The sequence below is a fragment of the Coregonus lavaretus genome, assembly GCF_964263955.1.
Source record: "Coregonus lavaretus genome assembly, chromosome: 19".
NCBI classification, from domain to species: domain Eukaryota; kingdom Metazoa; phylum Chordata; class Actinopteri; order Salmoniformes; family Salmonidae; genus Coregonus; species Coregonus lavaretus.
Genome location: NC_140006.1, coordinates 40,831,751 through 40,851,015, shown reverse-complemented (window position 1 = coordinate 40,851,015; position 19,265 = coordinate 40,831,751). Strand labels below are relative to the sequence as shown.

General features: G+C 41.8%; 1 protein-coding gene across 1 annotated transcript; it reads left to right on the top strand.

Annotated features, from left to right (window-relative positions):
* The first annotated feature begins 208 nt into the window (after nt 1–208).
* On the top strand, nt 209–5,073 carry LOC311146731 (apolipoprotein D-like). The gene is made up of 5 exons (XM_084183292.1): nt 209–267; nt 590–717; nt 1,283–1,404; nt 2,265–2,353; nt 4,681–5,073. Exons 2-5 carry the CDS (start codon nt 598–600, stop codon nt 4,929–4,931), a joined length of 582 nt encoding a protein of 193 aa, XP_084039418.1. The 5' UTR covers nt 209–267; nt 590–597; the 3' UTR covers nt 4,932–5,073.
* Nucleotides 5,074–19,265: the final 14,192 nt, after the last annotated feature.

Below are 19,265 nucleotides of genomic sequence, written 5' to 3'. Positions count from 1 at the left end.
AACCGAAACCAATAACATGTCAGTCCCTAGCAGAGGCAGCCAGTAGTTTGTTTCTAACTAATTTGAACAGGTGCCATATTCCCAACCACTCCCACACACCCCGCCACCCCAATACAAACACTAACACACACACTCTCAATTCTGAGTTCTGAGAAAACCCGACATGAAAGCAAAGAGGGAGATGCGTCAGCCGCATAATGAATGAGTTTGACGTATAAATAGGCGTCTATAAGCCACCGAACATCACTGAAACGAGTTGAAGTACAGGTAAGTAGGACCCATTCCCCTATCTCTCTCTCTGATGCTCTAAGCTCTGCCATTTCACATTGCCTTACGAATGAAGCACTCTGTAGGCCTGTAGTTGTTAACCACAATGCATTACATTCCTAACATACTTCTGATGTAAAATGTAACTTGCTTTACCACGAGTCTAGGATAATTACTTATACAACATGTTTTTTCTGTTCCCCTAAAAGGTTTTGATATTAATTAAGTACTGTATTTCCGAAGTCAATTTGCATTGTCCTCCAATGGAGTTGGTGAAAATGTCTCTGCTTTTCTGTGTGTGTTTGTGTCTGTTCCTGCCCAGGATCTAAGATGCAGTCTCTACAGGTTCTCTCTCTGACCCTGCTGTCGGTTCTGGCAGCTAACGCCCAGACCTTACGCCCTGGAAAATGTCCCCAACCCCCCGTCCAAGCTAACTTCGATGCCGCCAAGGTGACTATACCTAACTTTTATTACTGTATATGAAGTTGCTCTTATGCATGTGCAGTAGCATTGTAGTAACAGTGTCATTACTTGAGTAACACTGTATTCCACAGGAGGCTACTGAGTGGAGAAAGGCTCATAATAATGTCCGGAACGGAGCAAATGGAATGGCATCAAATACATAGAAACCATGTGTTTGATGTATTTGATACCATTCCACCTGTTCAGCTCCAGCCATTAAACACGAGCCCGTCCTCCCCAATTAAGGTGTCACCAACCTCCTGCGTTGTATTCATAAATTGTTACCTATTCATTTAGTAATTGTTTTGTCATTACATAGTAATGCGTTTGAGCATTTGTGTTATTACACAAGTGGAAGAGAGATTGTTCCTATTTCCACTTTAATAAAAAGATGCTGATCTTGGGTCATTTTCCCCACTAATAGTTAAGGTTATGATTGGGGGAGGGGAAGCTGAGCCTAGATCTGTACATAGGGGAAACCTAACCCCGGAGCTCTAAGCCGTACCATAGCATAACATTGTCATATAACCTTTGACCTTTGTCTTTGGTACAGTATCTGGGCAAGTGGTACGAGATCCAGAAGCTTCCTGCCGTCTTCCAGAAGGGCGAGTGCACCACTGCTACCTACTCCCTGAAGAGCCCCGGAGTCGTTGGTGTCCTCAACAGGGAGCTGCTGTATGTACATTAAAGAGATCAAGTTAAAACGTTGTTTTTTTTTAAGTACATTTTTGTACATTAAACTGAGACTTCAGCGATATGACGTTGCCACGATAGCGTCCATAGCTACGACGTGATAGCTGCCGGATCTGAAACAACAGAGAAGTTTTGCCTCGTGCTTCAATGCTGTTAGTTATTGTTGGAAATCGAGCCGATATTGCTGTTTACTTCATGCATCTCTGACTTCACCTTTAAATTAAATGTTTGCATCCAGGCTCTGTCGTAGCCGGCCGCGACCAGGAGACCCATGGGGCGGCGCACAATTGGCCCAGCGTCGTCCAGGGTAGGGGAGGGAATGGCCGGCAGGGATGTAGCTCAGTTGGTAGAGCATGGCGTTTGCAACGCCAGGGCTGTGGGTTCGATTCCCACGGGGGGCCAGTATGAAAAAATAATGTATGCACTAACTAACTGTAAGTCGCTCTGGATAAGAGCGTCTGCTAAATGACTCAAATGTAAATGTAAAATGTATCTCATTCCATGAGACCAGGCTATCCTTTATAAACCCAAGTCTGAGGCTTCTATTCAATCAAATACAGTTAAAGGAAAACCGCACTGTGGGTTTACTCAGAATGGTAACTGAAGGACAGGTGGGATGTGATGTCATTATCCAATGAAAATGCCCACAGCTTACGTTGGGGGTGAGTCGGTTAACAAGGTTATCACCTCAGATATAGCGTAAATCATTCCCAGTGAACGTGCAAGTGCTGTTTTCCTTTATCTGCCATTGATTGAGTAGGGGCCCATGAGTTAGTAGGCCTTAGAAAACGCCATTGTTGAATGTGTTTACCCTCTAACCTCTCTCTCCATTTTTCTCTCAGTGCTGATAACACGGTCGGTGCTATCACTGGCTATGCTAAGGCCAAGGACCCCTCTGAGCCTGCCAAGCTGCAAGTCACCTTCTTCGAGGGTAAACACACCTCAAGTCTAATATATTGGTCTCAACATTCTTGTGAGGTAGACCTATATAAGTCCATTTGACTTCTTATGTTGTCTGTTTCTGACTCATGTCTGATCTGAGGCCTGTATGTGTATGTATATGTATAGTGTTATGTAGTAGGTGGTGTAGTGTTAGCACACAGTTAGGCAAACACATTGACAGGATACACTCCCACACTCCATCCCCCAGGGGGCAGCAGCAACCTTGTCCAAATGCTGAGCCTTGGTTGATAAGCACATCAGGTTCTGCCAATGAAGGTGATGGTCAGTCAGAGAAGCAGCAGATAGAGCTGTGAGGCTGATGGGTTTGTTTAGTTTGGGCCTTTGGTATTTTTCCTTTTTGTACATATTCATGTTTCGTCACCATCTGAACAAATAACAATCTGCTTGGACGACCAAGACGTCAAGAAAGACTGAGCTGACCCTGGACTAAGGTAAGGTTGATGTCCCCCTGGGCACATGTACAGTTGAAGTCGGAAGTTTACATACACTTAGGTTGGAGTCATTAAAATTCGTTTTTCAACCACTCCACACATTTTTTGTTAACAAACCATCGTTTTGGCAAGTCCGTTAGGACATCTACTTTGTGCATGACACAAGTAATTTTTCCAACAATTGTTTACAGACAGATTATTTCACTTATAATTCACTGTATTACAATTCCAGTGGGGTCAGACATTTACATACACTAAGTTGACTGTGCCTTTAAACAGCTTGTAAAATTCCAGAAAATGATGTCATGGCTTTAGAAGCTTCTCAATTGGAGGTGTACCTGTGGATGTATTTAAAGGCCTACCTTCAAACTCAGTGCCTCTTTGCTTGACATCATGGGAAAATCAAAAGAAATCAGCCAAGACCTCAGGAAAAAAATGGTAGACCTCCACAAGTCTGGTTCATCCTTGGGAGCAATTTCCAAATGCCTGAAGGTACCATGTTCATCTGTACAAACAATAGTACGCAAGTATAAACACCATGGGACCACGCAGCCATCATACCGCTCAGGAAGGATACGCGTTCTGTCTTCTAGAGATGAACATACTTTGGTGCGAAAAGTGCAAATCAATCTCAGAACAACAGCAAAGGACCTTGTGAAGATGCTGGAGGAAACAGGTACAAAAGTATCTACAGTAAAACGAGTCCTATATCGACATAACCTGAAAGGCCGCTCAGCAAGGAAGAAGCCACTGCTCCAAAACCGCCATAAAAAAGCCAGACTACGGTTTGCAACTGCACATGGGGACAAAGATTGTACTTTTTGGAGAAATGTCCTCTGGTCTGATGAAACAAAAATAGAACTGTTTGGCCATAATGACCATCGTTATGTTTGGAGGAAAAAGGGGGTTGCTTGCAAGCCGAAGAACACCATCCCAACCGTGAAGCATGGGGGTGGCAGCATCATGCTGTGGGGGTGCTTTGCTGCAGGAGGGACTGGTGCACTTCATAAAATAGATGGCATCATGAGGAAGGAAAATAATGTGGATATATTGAAGCAACATCTCAAGACATCAGTCAGGAAGTTAAAGCTTGGTCGCAAATGGGTCTTCCAAATGGGCAATACTTCCAAAGTTGTCGCAAAATGGCTTAAGGACAACAAAGTCAAGGTATTAGAGTGGCCATCACAAAGCCCTGACCTCAATCCTATAGAGAATTTGTGGGCAGAACTGAAAAAGCGTGTGCGAGCAAGGAGGCCTACAAACCTGACTCAGTAACACCAGCTCTGTCAGGAGGAATGGGCCAAAATTCACCCAACTTATTGTGGGAAGCTTGTGGAAGGCTACCCGAAACGTTTGATCCAGTTAAACAATTTAAAGGCAATGCTACCAAATACTAATTGAGTGTATGTAAACTTCTGACCCACTGGGAATGGAAATAAATAAAAGCTGAAATAAATAATTCTCTCTACTTTTATTCTGACATTTCACATTCTTAAAATAAAGTGGTGATCCTAACTGACCTAAGACAGGGAATCTTTACTAGGATTAAATGTCAGGAATTGTGAAAAACTGAGTTTAAATGTATTTGGCTAAGGTGTATGTAAACTTCCGACTTCAACTGTATATTCAACACCAAGGCGCGTCTGCAGATCTTTCACATAAATGCACACATTCATTCAGGTTACAGACCAGCTATTTAGGCCTTGGACCCCTAGACAATGAGAGTGCAACACTATCCTTAGGCTAGTTCTGGGTTTCGTAACAATATTTATAGGAAAGGGAGGATGGACCATATATCTTTTTTAAATTATTCTCGTTAACAAACTACTAAATGTATTTGAATATATGTTCTCATCTCTTGCAGACTCTCCCCCCGGCAACTACTGGGTGCTGTCCACCGACTACGAGGGCTACTCCGTGGTCTACGGCTGCACGGACATCCTGGGCACCTTCCACGCGGACTTGGCCTGGATCCTGAGCAGAGAGCCCACCCTCTCTGAGGAGAAACTGGAGGAGCTGTACAACGTGTTCACCTCCAACGGCATCAACATCGACGTGATGACCGTCACCGACCAGAGCCAAGAGCTGTGCGCTGACATGCCTCTGTGGGCCTAAGAGACTCCCTGATTCAGTCCACAACAGACGTATGATTTGCATTCATAACATGGCATCCACATGGACGCCTGCATGGTTGTTTGTGTTTGGGCTGTACATGTTATCTTACGAGGAAATGCAATAAAATTATAGAAGAAAAATGTGTCTGGTGTAAATGTGTACTTTTTCTGACTAGTATTTATAATGATTCCCAATCACCTTGCTGTTCACTGGCTCAGAATGGGATAGCTAACTGTATAAAATGTAAAATGGAAATGATTTTAAAAGGAAGCTTTTATCACATGCACCAAACTAATGTACGATTTAAAAAAAGCAAGAAAGCAGTCCAATAAAGGAACAAAGGCATAAAAAAAACATTCTCCGTCACCATATATGACCATATTGATACCATATACATTCCATATTCTCTCACAAGGAAGTCGGTGTTTACAGCTGAGTGTCCTACTGTGAATTCACATGCTCAGTACAGTATATATATTTTTTCTAAACTGATTTTCTGCAAAACACTAGATGGCACTATGACTGTGGCGGAATTCAGACTTCGTACCCTTCTCCCTGACGTGTGCACATATATATATATATATTTATATATATTTATATATATGTATTTATCACAAATTGATCCAGATTTTCTATTACAGTAATATAATTATATATTTATTTTATGGTAATATTAGGGTAATACAGTACAGTAATATGAGTGGTTACGTACCGTGACCTGTTACTCCAGGATTAGGCTTCTAAATATATAAGTGATTGTGTGTGCTGTATTTATTCTGTTGTAAAAGTAAAAAATATGTAATCATTGTAATTTATTATTGTTTACCTTTGAAGCGTTATAGACGCTGTTATTGGCCGGCCCTGTCGTGAGCCTTTATCTCATGTTGTCCATTCTCTGGGAACAAACCATGGAATTTATAGCTAGAGCTGTTGATAAGGTTAAACTCACCTCACAGTGACTCCATAATCCAGCGTGCAAACAAGCCGAACATAAATCCCGGTTTACACCAGGGAGATTCTTAAATTAGCGGTTTAGCTAAGTATCTTAATACTTTGTTTACTTAATTCCTAAGTCCTATGTTAGTGAGTTCCTCTTCTTTTTTGGGGGATGAAGTGAGCATTCCCCTCACAATATGGTTGTCTGGTTTGACAGCCCCCCCCCCCCCCTCCTCAGACAGACACTGTTCACAAACGGTTATCTTTACGATTCGACAGCCTCATGTGGAGCTTTCTCAGGGTCAAGGCCACTCTTTTTATATTTTTAATTCAAAGTATTACCACAAAAGGCAAAGCAAACATAATTAAAATACATGTGAGGATCACTCTGGCCTGCACTCCTATAGATGTGGTAAAGAGAGATATATCAAACTCTACCAAAACAATGGAAATGCCATGGCAACGCCCTTCACGCATCCCCCCTTGGGGTAAAGATTTAGAATCTCCTCATTGCCCACATCAAAATTTGCCTGCATTTAGGCCAGAGTTTCCTAAACTCGGTCCTGGGGACCCCAAAGGGTGCACATTTTGGTTTTTGCCCTAGCACTACACAGTTGATTCAAATAATCAACTCATCATTAAGCTTTGATTGTTTGAATCAGCTGTGTAGTGCTAGGGCAAAAAAACTAAACGTGCACCCCTTGGGGTCCCCAGGACCGAGTTTGGGAAACGCTGATTTAGGCTATTGTTCATATATGTATCACAGGAGGCTGCTGATTGGAGGCTGGCTCATAATAATGGCCGGAACGGAGGAAATGGAATGGGATTAAACACATGGAAAACATGTTTTTGATGTATTTGATACCATTCCACTAATTCCGCTCCAGCCATTACCACAAGCCGGTCCTCCCCAATTTAGGTGCCACCAACCTCCTGTGATGTGAAGCATCCAAATATGGTAGTGAGAGGAAGCCCAGTGGTCGGCAGTGGGAGAAGATGGAACAAGATGGATTTTGGCCGACATTCTGCTAATTTTCACTTCGATGAAACATTTTATCTCAATACAGTTTTCTGTTCCCAAAATGAGAATCTGTTACGAACAGTGTGGACTAAGTTTTGTAGACTTCACCCTTTGCCAAAGTTTCCAAAAATGGCGTTGTTTAGAAAGAGTGCAAAGGCAAATTGAGTTATTACACACACGCACTTCACAGTGTAGGCGTTCCCTAACGGAAAAAAATATGTCCGTAAGGCGCTAGAGAGGGTAGTGTGTAAATCGCAGTACATCACTGGGGCCAAGCATCCTGCCTCTATAGTATGCGGTATCAGAGGAAGGCCCCAAAAATTGTCAAAGACTCCAGTCACCCAAGTCATAAACTGTTCTCTCTGCACGGCAAGCAGTACCGGAGTGCCAAGTCTAGGTCCAAAAGGCTCCTTAACAGCTTCCACCCCCAAGCCATAAGAATGCTTATTTTTCTATTTTATTTTACACTGCTGCTACTCGCTGTTTATTATCTATGCATAGTTTAGTAAATAATTTCTTAACTCTATTTTCTTAAAATTGCAGTGTTGGTTAAGGGCTTGTAAGTAAGTATTTCACGGTTGTATTTGGCTAATGTGACAAATACAATTTTATTTAATTTTTGTATGCTAGAACGCGCCAATAGGATTTCACTAGCTCGTGCTTGCCTCTGCCCATCTCCTTGCTTGTTCTGCCCACTATGACTCATTTGTTCCCATTTGAAATAACAGCCTGTGGTCTATCTTGTTTTAGTTATAAAAATCTTTGGTAGGGCTTTCTATTTCAGGTGAGCTATTCATAATTACAAGAAAATAGCAGGGTAGATGTGGTTTTGTTATTGATGTTGCCCCCAGTTATTTACTTTTGTACAGACTTGACATTAAAACGATAAAGATGTCTACCTTGCCGCCAACATTGAGCTGTACCCAAACACAGCAAGCCTGAGAGTGACTGAAATATGGGACTCTGCCTCAGGTGAGGTACTCCATGTTTTACTGCAATATTATATATAATATACAGCTCAATTGTGTTACTTTTTCCTACAGAGAATGCATAGGTTTACTTACAGGGGAAACCTCTGAGACCCCTTAACAGACGGATCCTCTGTCAGGGTGTTAGGAGTTCATTGAAGAAGACCAGGTCCTTGTGTTTCCCCCCACTGACATCGAGGAAACACTGATATTTTTCCACCACAAGTGTTTTCATCAAATAGGAATCGGAACTAGATCTACAGGTACAACATGGGCACTTCTGTGAACTTTGTGACAACGCGATTGTCCATGATCATGCGAACAAGTTGTCCCTCAGGAACAGATACCTACATTCTCATGTAGAGTAGTATCACTGTAGTTTAAACTGTACATTTAGCTCATTCCTATCATCAACCTGTACATTTAGCTCATTCCTATCATCAACCTGTACATTTAGCTCATTCCTATCATCAACCTGTACATTTACCTCATTTCTATCATCAACCTGTACATTTAGCTCATTCCTATCATCAACCTGTACATTTAGCTATATTTCTATCATGCCCATCTATTCAATAACCGCATACTTAAACGTGCTATTTGTAGTTCACTGTTCTAATGTCCTTCCCATAACACATCAGAGGTATGCTGCAAGTGTTGATTACGTTTTCTGTAAATAAATATATTTTACTGTTTTAAACTGTTGTCTTGTAAAGTTTGTCCTAGGAATGAATACATACAGTGCCTTGCAAAAGTATTCATCCCCCTTGGCCTTTTTCCTATTTTGTTGCATTACAACCTGTAATTTAAATTGATTTTTATTTGGATTTCATGTAATGGACATACACAAAATAGTCCAAATTGGTGAAGTGAAATGAAAAAAATAACTTGTTTCAAAAAAGTAAAAAATAATAATAATGGAGAAGTGGTGCGTGCATATGTATTCACCCCCTTTGTTATGAAGCCCCTAAATAAGATATGGTGCAACCAATTACCTTCAGAAGTCACATAATTAGTTAAATAAAGTCCACCTGTGTGCAATCTAAGTGTCACATGATCTCAGTATATATACACCTGTTCTGAAAGGCCCCAGAGTCTGCAACAACACTAAGAAAGGGTCACCACCAAGCAAGCGGCACCATGAAGACTAAGGAGCTCTCCAAACAGGTCAGGGACAAAGTTGTGCAGAAGTACAGATCAGGGTTGGGTTATAAAAAAATATCCGAAACTTTGAACATCCCACAGAGCACCATTAAATCCATCATTAAAACATGGAAAGAATATACAGTGGGGAAAAAATGTATTTAGTCAGCCACCAATTGTGCAAGTTCTCCCACTTAAAAAGATGAGAGAGGCCTGTAATTTTCATCATAGGTACATGTCAACTATGACAGACAAATTGAGAAGAAAAAAATCCAGAAAATCACATTGTAGGATTTTCAATGAATTTATTTGCAAATTATGGTGGAAAATAAGTATTTGGTCACCTACAAGCAAGCAAGATTTCTGGCTCTCACAGACCTGTAACTTCTTCTTTAAGAGGCTCCTCTGTCCTCCACTCGTTACCTGTATTAATGGCACCTGTTTGAACTTATCAGTATAAAAGACACCTGTCCACAACCTCAAACAGTCACACTCCAAACTCCACTATGGCCAAGACCAAAGAGCTGTCAAAGGACACCAGAAACAAAATTGTAGACCTGCACCAGGCTGGGAAGACTGAATCTGCAATAGGTAGGCAGCTTGGTTTGATGAAATCAACTGTGGGAGCAATTATTAGGAAATGGAAGACATACAAGACCACTGATAATCTCCCTCGATCTGGGGCTCCACGCAAGATCTCACCCCGTGGGGTCAAAATGATCACAAGAACGGTGAGCAAAAATCCCAGAACCACACGGGGGGACCTAGTGAATGACCTGCAGAGAGCTGGGACCAAAGTAACAAAGCCTACCATCAGTAACACACTACGCCGCCAGGGACTCAAATCCTGCAGTGCCAGACGTGTCCCCCTGCTTAAGCCAGTACATGTCCAGGCCCATTTGAAGTTTGCTAGAGTGCATTTGGATGATCCAGAAGAGGATTGAGAGAATGTCATATGGTCAGATGAAACCAAAATAGAACTTTTTGGTAAAAACTCAACTCGTCGTGTTTGGAGGACAAAGAATGCTGAGTTACATCCAAAGAACACCATACCTACTGTGAAGCATGGGGGTGGAAACATCATGCTTTGGGGCTGTTTTTCTGCAAAGGACCAGGACGACTGATCCGTGTAAAGGAAAGAATGAATGGGGCCATGTATCGTGAGATTTTGAGTGAAAACCTCCTTCCAACAGCAAGGGCATTGAAAATGAAACGTGGCTGGGTCGTTCAGCATGACAATGATCCCAAACACACCGCCCGGGCAATGAAGGAGTGGCTTCGTAAGAAGCATTTCAAGGTCCTGGAGTGGCCTAGCCAGTCTCCAGATCTCAACCCCATAGAAAATCTTTGGAGGGAGTTGAAAGTCCGTGTTGCCCAGCGACAGCCCCAAAACATCACTGCTCTAGAGGAGATCTGCATGGAGGAATGGGCCAAAATACCAGCAACAGTGTGTGAAAACCTTGTGAAGACTTACAGAAAATGTTTGACCTGTGTCATTGCCAACAAAGGGTATATAACAAAGTATTGAGAAACGTTTGTTATTGACCAAATAATTATTTTCCACCATAATTTGCAAATAAATTCATTAAAAATCCTACAATGTGATTTTCTGGATTTTTTTCTTCTCATTTTGTCTGTCATAGTTGACGTGTACCTATGATGAAAATGACAGGCCTCTCTCATCTTTTTAAGTGGGAGAACTTGCACAATTGGTGGCTGACTAAATACTTTTTTTCCCCACTGTAGCACCACAACAAACCTGCCAAGAGAGGGCCGCCCACCAAAACTCACGGACCAGGCAAGGAGGGCATTAATCAGAGAGGCAACAAAGAGACCAAAGATAACCCTGAAGGAGCTGCAAAGCTCCACAGCGGAGATTGGAGTATCTGTCCATAGGACCACTTTAAGCCGTACACTCCACAGAGCTGGGCTTTACGGAAGAGTAGCCAGAAGAAAGCCATTGCTTAAAGACAAAAATAAGCAAACACGTTTGGTGTTCGCCAAAAGGCATGTGGGAGACTCTCCAAACATATGGAAGAATGGTCAGATGAGACTAAAATTGAGCTTTTTGGCCATCAAGGAAAACACTTTGTCTGGCGCAAACCCAACACCTCTCATCACCCCGAGAACACCATCCCCACAGTGAAGCATGGTGGTGGCAGCATCATGCTGTGGGGATGTTTTTCATCGTCAGGGACTGGGAAACTGGTCAGAATTGAAGGAATGATGGATGGCGCTAAATACAGGGAAATTCTTGAGGGAAACCTGTTTCAGTCTTCCAGAGATTTGAGACTGGAACGAAGGTTCACCTTCCAGCAGGACAATGACCCTAAGCATACTGCTAAAGCAACACTCGAGTGGTTTAAGGGGAAACATTTAAATGCCTTGGAATGGCCTAGTCAAAGCCCAGACCTCAATCCAATTGAGATTCTGTGGTATGACTTAAGGATTGCTGTACACCAGTGGAACCCATCCAACTTGAAGGAGCTGGAGCAGTTTTGCCTTGAAGAATGGGCAAAGATCCCAGTGGCTAGATGTGCCAAGCTTATAGAGACATACCCCAAGAGACTTGCAGCTGTAATTGCTGCAAAAGGTGGCTCTACAAAGTATTGACTTTGTAGAGCCACCTCTACAAAGTCTTGTTTGTTTCACAATAAAAAATATTTTGCATCTTTAAAATGGTAGGCATGTTGTGTAAATCAAATGATACAAACCCCCCCAAAAATCTATTTTAATTCCAGGTCGTAAGGCAACAAAATAGGAAAAATGCCAAGGGGGGTGAATACTTTCGCAAGCCACTGTAAATGATTGCCAAATCACTACAAGACAAACATGGAATGAATAAGTAAATAACTAAACCATATAAATACAATTTACAGTATCTTAAGACTTCTTCAATATTTAAGCCATCTTGAGGCGTCTTTAAGATGTCTTCACTTTTTAAGACGTCTTAAGACATGGTGACGGCTGGGTATGTAAATGTCAGCATTTTTGTGGGTTTGTGTTTTTCATGTCTTGATGAATATCACTTAATTACATGCTTTTGTTTGTGTCTGTCTGTCTGTCTGTCTGTCTGTCTGTCTGTCTGTCTGTCTGTCTGTCTGTCTGTCTGTCTGTCTGTCTGTCTGTCTGTCTGTCTGTCTGTCTGTCTGTCTGTCTGTCTGTCTGTCTGTCTGTCTGTCTGTCTGTCTGTCTGTCTGTCTGTCTGTCTGTCTGTGTGTGTGTGTGTGTGTGTGTGTGTGTGTGTGTGTGTGTGTGTGTGTGTGTGTGTGTGTGTGTGTGTGTGTGTGTGTGTGTGTGTGTGTGTGTGTGTGCGTGCACAGCCACTGGAGGGTGCTAGTATGATGAACATGCAACAGCGTAATGTCCCTCAGTCTACTTAACCCTGCGGGAGCCTCATGCTCACGTCTTGACTGGATAGAGAGAGCGAGAGAGACTGTCCACCACTGTCCCCCATGCAATAACACCCTTAGTTAGCAGAAACACCCCCACCCCCCACAATACTGCACACCTAGCTGTAGACTAATCCCACTTTATCCTTCCAGGATAAAAAAAAAAAAAGCATAATTCGAGGAACTGCACCAAGGGCCTCTGCTGTAAGCGGCTGGTGAGCACAAACTGTCAGATTAAGACGTCTGAGAGGATGATCCCGGTCACACATTTAGCAGGATTTTATTTCCTACCAAATGACCAGCTTGGATGTTTGGCCAGTGTCACCGTATGGAACTACAGGGAGTCTTAACAGTCGTGCCAAACCCAGACACCTCATCAAAACAAAATAACAAAAAGACATGGCTTGTTCTTCCCACATAACACAGTCCACACGGACAACCTTCCCTGTACTGTTAGTGGCCAGCGAATGGTAGTGGTTACTTATAAGGCCTCCCCTTTTTCTGCCATCGGAAAAAGGGAGCTAAAGCATTTAGGTGTCTTAACCGCGGCCTAAAGTGCTAACAAAGGCTTAGTGAGGTAAATGTTGAAAGAGGTTTAGCCTCCCAACGCTTAAGGCAGGACTCCTGGGAGTAATTACTGTGAAGCGCCTGGTCCGGCCGGTGCGTAGTTGGATGAGGAGATCACCCCGATGTCAGGAAAAAGGGAGGGGGGGGGGGGGTGCTTAACTCGGGAGATAAAGCCAGGCTAATGGAGTTGAGGCAAAGCGGTATTTAAAGTTATTTTTTGGTTAAGGCCTTTAGTTAGCCGTTAGCTGCTGACACAGGACAGGGGTGTGGCTAATTGGTTGGTCACCACTTATCAGAGGTGTCTAGCTAGGCTGCTATACCAAGGCCCTGAGGAATCCATCAGCATCAGCCATCAGCATCAGATCCTGACCTGAAGACACAGTGTAGCTTTAACGTTTTCTACTGCTTTTTATTTACATTTTATTCCGTTTAGCTTCTCGTTCTGTCTACTCCATTGGGACAAGCCAGTCACAAGCTGTTCTCGTTGGCAGGAACTTGAAGGTGAGTCAATGAACTTCCCTCTGTCCCCTCTCTCTCTCTCTGTTATTCTTCAATTCTTCTTCTCCTTATTCCACTATTCCACTCTCTCATTCATTCTTCATTCTAATGTGTATTTCAAAAGCTAAATACTGAAATAAGATTTGATAACATTTAATCATCCAAAGAGCACAGATCTGGTTAAAAACAGTAAAACTCCTGATAATTTGCGGAAGGTTCACTGAAAAAATGCTCTTAGACGATTTCCGTTTTGTAAACTTCACAATTTATGTGAAGCACATGATGGAAATGTGAGTTGCAGTATTTGGAACATACATTGGATAATGTTATTTCCCATCTAATTTAAATATGATGGTTATTTTGCTCACTCCCATTGGTTCATCCGCATTCTCGCCCCTCATGTGAGATATTGAACAAATAATGTATGTTAAAACCACATGCACGTCAATTGCATATATATTGATTCCATCTACGTATGCTCTACATGTTTTAAATTGTATGCATTCAACAAATACACACTGTGAAATGCATTTTACAGTAGTTGCAATCAATCAATTTGTATTCACAAAAGTTGTTCTTTAAGGGAAGTGATTTTGTCCAAATACATAAGGTTCGCATTTGGTTTAGGTTAGTCTAAAAGTGTGGATTGCAGACAGTCCTTGTCTATAGATAGGGTTGGGTAGGTTACTCATGTCATCTTATTAATCTAAAAGGTCAACTGATCCTAGTTCAGCACCAGGGTTGGGTAGGTTACTCATGTCAGTCCCGTGTAGCTCAGTTGGTAGAGCATGGCGTTTGCAACGCCAGGGTTGTGGGATTGATTCCCACGGGGGGCCAGTATGAAAAAAAATGTATGCACTCGCTCTGGACAAGAGCGTCTGCAAAATGACGTAAATGTCAATCTTATTCATCTAAAAGGTAAAAAAATCCTAGTTCAGCACCAGGGTTGGGTAGGTTACTTTGTAAATGTAATCCGTTACCTGTCTAAAATTATAATCAGTAATATAACTTTTGGATTACTTTCCTCTTAAGAGGTATTAGAACAAGACAAAAAGGATTCCATCAAACGCATTTGGTGTGTCATCATAGTGGTCTCTGATTGGTGGTCATCATTTGGTGTATCATCATAGTGGTCTCTGATTGGTGGTCAGACTCGCTCAGGTGGAACAAACTAAAACTTGCGCCTTTTTTCAGCACTGAATTGAATGTCATTGAGAAAACGGAAAGGTGTCATAATGTATTTTTTCTCAAATATCCTTTCTGAATTTAAAAGTAATCAGAGAAGTAATCAATTCGTTTTTCAAAAGTATCTGTAATCTGATTGCAATATTTTTGTTGGTAACGTAACTGATTACATGTAAGTATTTCAGGGTAAGGAAATAAATATAAAAATATGTAAAATACTGTAGCTGAACTATCCCTGTAACTATTTGTCTGTTTAGTTATTTTATTTTATTTATGTGAAATATTTAGGTAATGATGCTTTGAACTATACACCTGTATGTAGCTAGGACACACACCAAAAAAATACGTTACCCCTCAAACCTGGCCTGTACTCACATGTGCTCATCTAATTAAATCAACATCTAATTAAAATATCAACCTAATCGATATCTAAACCTCTCCGGTTCATTCAAACGTTCTAACAACGTGTTGAAGGTCTCAGCAAAAGTATGTCTAGCATTTGTTTGTCACTTAAGGGGATTATAATGTTCCAGACGATGCTTCTGTCTTGTCTGATATGACCTCCCCAAATGCAAGGCTTCATGTAAGTCGTCAGCAATTTTCCCTTAATTCATTCTTGTAATGAGATTAGCCCGGGCAGCCGCAGATCCAGGCACCCGGAGCTCAAGGCTTAGATACAGGCTTCCACTTGTCACATGCAGGCCAAAACTCCACTTGCTTTGTGTAAACATGTCAGATCAAATGGGGAAATTCCTAAATCTCACTGTTTTAAACCTCAAGCTTTTTAAGGTTTAAAAAAAATTGACATGTTCATTCAAATGAATGGCATTACTGTCATTGGCAACGTTAGTGGCTTGATTTCAAATGGACCATAGAATCGGCTACAGTAGGAGCTTAGTTAGTTAGTAAGTTAGGATTAACTGGGTGTCATTAGTCTAACGTTTAGGACTCAAGCTAAAGGTAATCTATTACTTTTGGAGGTGAGGATAATAGTTCCATATTTGAGTTAACTAACCCTTCAAAATATGCAATGTGGTCATTTGACCAACTTTAATATATTCGGTAAAACACTTTACTTGACACCCAGCGTCATAACACGTTATGACTCGGTCATAACCATGTCATAATATGACATAACAGCTGACATAACTTGTCATAACCTGTTATAATATGGTCATAACATTGTCATGACACATATATTTAAACCTGTTGTGACATTATTTTATGGCTGGTTATGACACCTACACAAGAGTGTCAAAACCCACAAAACCTACCCCACAAGGCAAAACATGACATTACACTATAGCCTATGTGTGTCAACAGTATGATTATGTTATATCATTTTTTGGGAAATTGACCATATTCAATTATCATTGTAATTGCGCACACATTGATCTCAGACATGCATCCACCCCAATGCTCTGTTGCTGATGACTGGGATGAATGCAGGAGCAGATTTCAGGAGAGGGACAAGACACCCTCTTTTTGACTGATGACTGATACTGTATGAGGGCATGCACGTGATAGGCCTATCTGGTGTATTTTCTTAGTCCAAGTAAAGTGACACAGGATGGTCATAATGCTTCATGACAATGTCATAAAGTGTATTTTCAACAAGTTATTTAAAATATGACGAACAAAAACATGACTGTAAAGAATTAATTACAACAACAACAACAAAGGATTTAAGAAACAAACTTTCAAATGAAAGGAAACTTCTTAGCAGGGAAAAAACTAATTTGAATAAATGTGGGTTTTGACACTCTTGTGTAGGTGTCATAACCAGCCATAAAATAACGCAATATATGTCACAACAGGTGTAGATATATGGGTCATGACAGTGTTATGACCATATTATGACAGGTTATGACATGTTAAGTCAGCTGTTATGACATATTATGACATGGTTATGACCGTGTCCTAACGTGTTTTGACACTGGGTGTCAAGTAAAGTGTTACCATTTATTCGCCGTACATTGTGTGGAGAAGGGTCTATTCAACCCATCAAAAATATGACAAATATTACTTCATCGAAAATATATGCTCATTTAACAGACAGTTTGGTACAAAGCGATTTAGAGCACCCTCAACCTACAGTGTACTGACACATATACTCACTGTGTGGACCGTGCTGGAATCAAACCCACAACACCGGAGTCACTTCCAGCACTAAGATCTAACACGCTGAGCCATTGGTATTGGTATAGAGTATGTATTAGGATCCCCATTAACATTTACATTTACATTTTAGTCATTTAGCTGACGTTCTTATCCAGAGCGACTTACAGTTAGTGCATACATAATTATTTTTTATTTTATTTAAAAAAAGAAAAAATCATACTGGCCCCCCGTGGGAACCGAACCCACAACCCTGGAGTTGCAAACGCCATGCTCTACCAACTGAGCTACATCCCAGCCGGCCATTCTCTCCCCTACCCTGGACGACGCTGGGCCAATTGTGCGCCGCCCCATGGGTCTCCCGGTCACGGCCGGCTACGACAGAGCCTGGATTCGAACCAGGATCTCTAGTGGCACAGCTAGCACTGCGATGCAGTGCCTTAGACCACTGCGCCACTCGGCTGTAAAAGCATCAGCTACTCTTCCTGGGGTACACATGAAACATGACATAATACATAGTACAGAACATTATTAGTCAAGGACTGAAATACATCAATTCAAAATATCATATATCAGCGCATACAGTACACACAATATCTAGGTCTAATACATAGTACAGTGAAAATTACAATACAATATATATAAAATGGCTGTGTCTCTATACAGTCCCCTTTGTGCAGTAAGGTGCTCTTTTATCTGATTTTTTAATCTGGTTTTATTGCTAGCTTGACTTACCTGGGGTGGCAGAGGGTTCCATGTAGTCATGGCTCTATTTAATACAGTGCATTTCCCAGCCTCTGGTCTGGACCTGGGGACTGTAAAGAGACGTCTGGTTGCATGCATTGTGTTGTACCCATGAGTGTCCGAACTGTGTGCCAACTGCTTGAACAGACAGTTTGGTACCTTCAACATATCAACACCTCGCACGATAGGCCAATAGTGATGCATTCAATCTTTCCTCAACTTTGAGCCAGGAGAGACTAACATGCATGATACTGACACTTTCCCTCTGTGTACATCTAAGTGCGATACGTGCTGCTTTGTTCTGGACCAACTGTAATTTACATACAGTGGGGAGAACAAGTATTTGATACACTGCCGATTTTGCAGGTTGTCCTACTTACAAAGCATGTAGAGGTCTGTAATTTTTATCATTTATCAAAACCACTTCAACTGTGAGAGACGGAATCTAAAACAAAAATCCAGAAAATCACATTGTATGATTTTTAAGTAATTAATTTGCATTTTATTGCATGACATAAGTATTTGATACAGAAAAGCAGAACTTAATATTTGGTACAGAAACCTTTGTTTACAATTACAGAGATCATACGTTTCCTGTAGGTCTTGACCAGGTTTGCACACACTGCAGCAGGGATTTTGGCCCACTCCTCCATACAGACCTTCTCCAGATCCTTCAGGTTTCGGGGCTGTCGCTGGGCAATACGGACTTTCAGCTCCCTCCAAAGATGTTCGATTGGGTTCAGGTCTGGAGACTGGCTAGGCCACTCCAGGACCTTGAGATGCTTCTTACGGAGCCACTCCTTAGTTGCCCTGGCTGTGTGTTTCGGGTCGTTGTCATGCTGGAAGACCCAGCCACGACCCATCTTCAATGTATCTCACGATACATGGCCCCATCCATCCTCCCTTCAATACGGTGTAGTCGTCCTGTCCCCTTTGCAGAAAAGCATCCCCAAAGAATGATGTTTCCACCTCCATGCTTCACGGTTGGGATGGTGTTCTTGGGGTTGTACTCATCCTTCTTCTTCCTCCAAACACGGCGAGTGGAGTTTAGACCAAAAAGCTCTATTTTTGTCTCATCAGACCACATGACCTTCTCCCATTCCTCCTCTGGATCATCCAGATGGTCATTGGCAAACTTCAGACGGGCCTGGACATGCGCTGGCTTGAGCAGGGGGACCTTGCGTGTCTGTTTGATTGAGTGTATGGACAGGTGTCTTTTATACAGGTAATGAGTTCAAACAGGTGCAGTTAATACAGGTACTGAGTGGAGAACAGGAGGGCTTCTTAAAGAAAAACTAACAGGTCTGTGAGAGCCGGAATTCTTACTGGTTGGTAGGTGATCAAATACTTATGTCATGCAATAAAATGTAAATGAATTACTTAAAAATCATACAATGTGATTTTCTGGATTTTTGTTTTAGATTCCGTCTCTCACAGTTGAAGTGTACCTATGATAAAAATTACAGACCTCTACATGCTTTGTAAGTAGGAAAACCTGCAAAATCGGCAGTGTATCAAATACTTGTTCTCCCCACTGTATGTCCTTCTTTGCCGCACATGACCACACAGTTGGGCAGTAGTCCATGTGCAACAAAACTAGGGCCTATAGGACCTGTCTGGTCGACTGAGATGTCAAGAAGGCAGAGCAACGCCCTATCATGGACAGGCCTTTTCCCATTTTAGCAACAATTGAGTCTATATGTTTTGCCCATGAAAGCTTGCCATCTAGGGTTACACCCAGCAGTTTAGTCTCCTACACTTG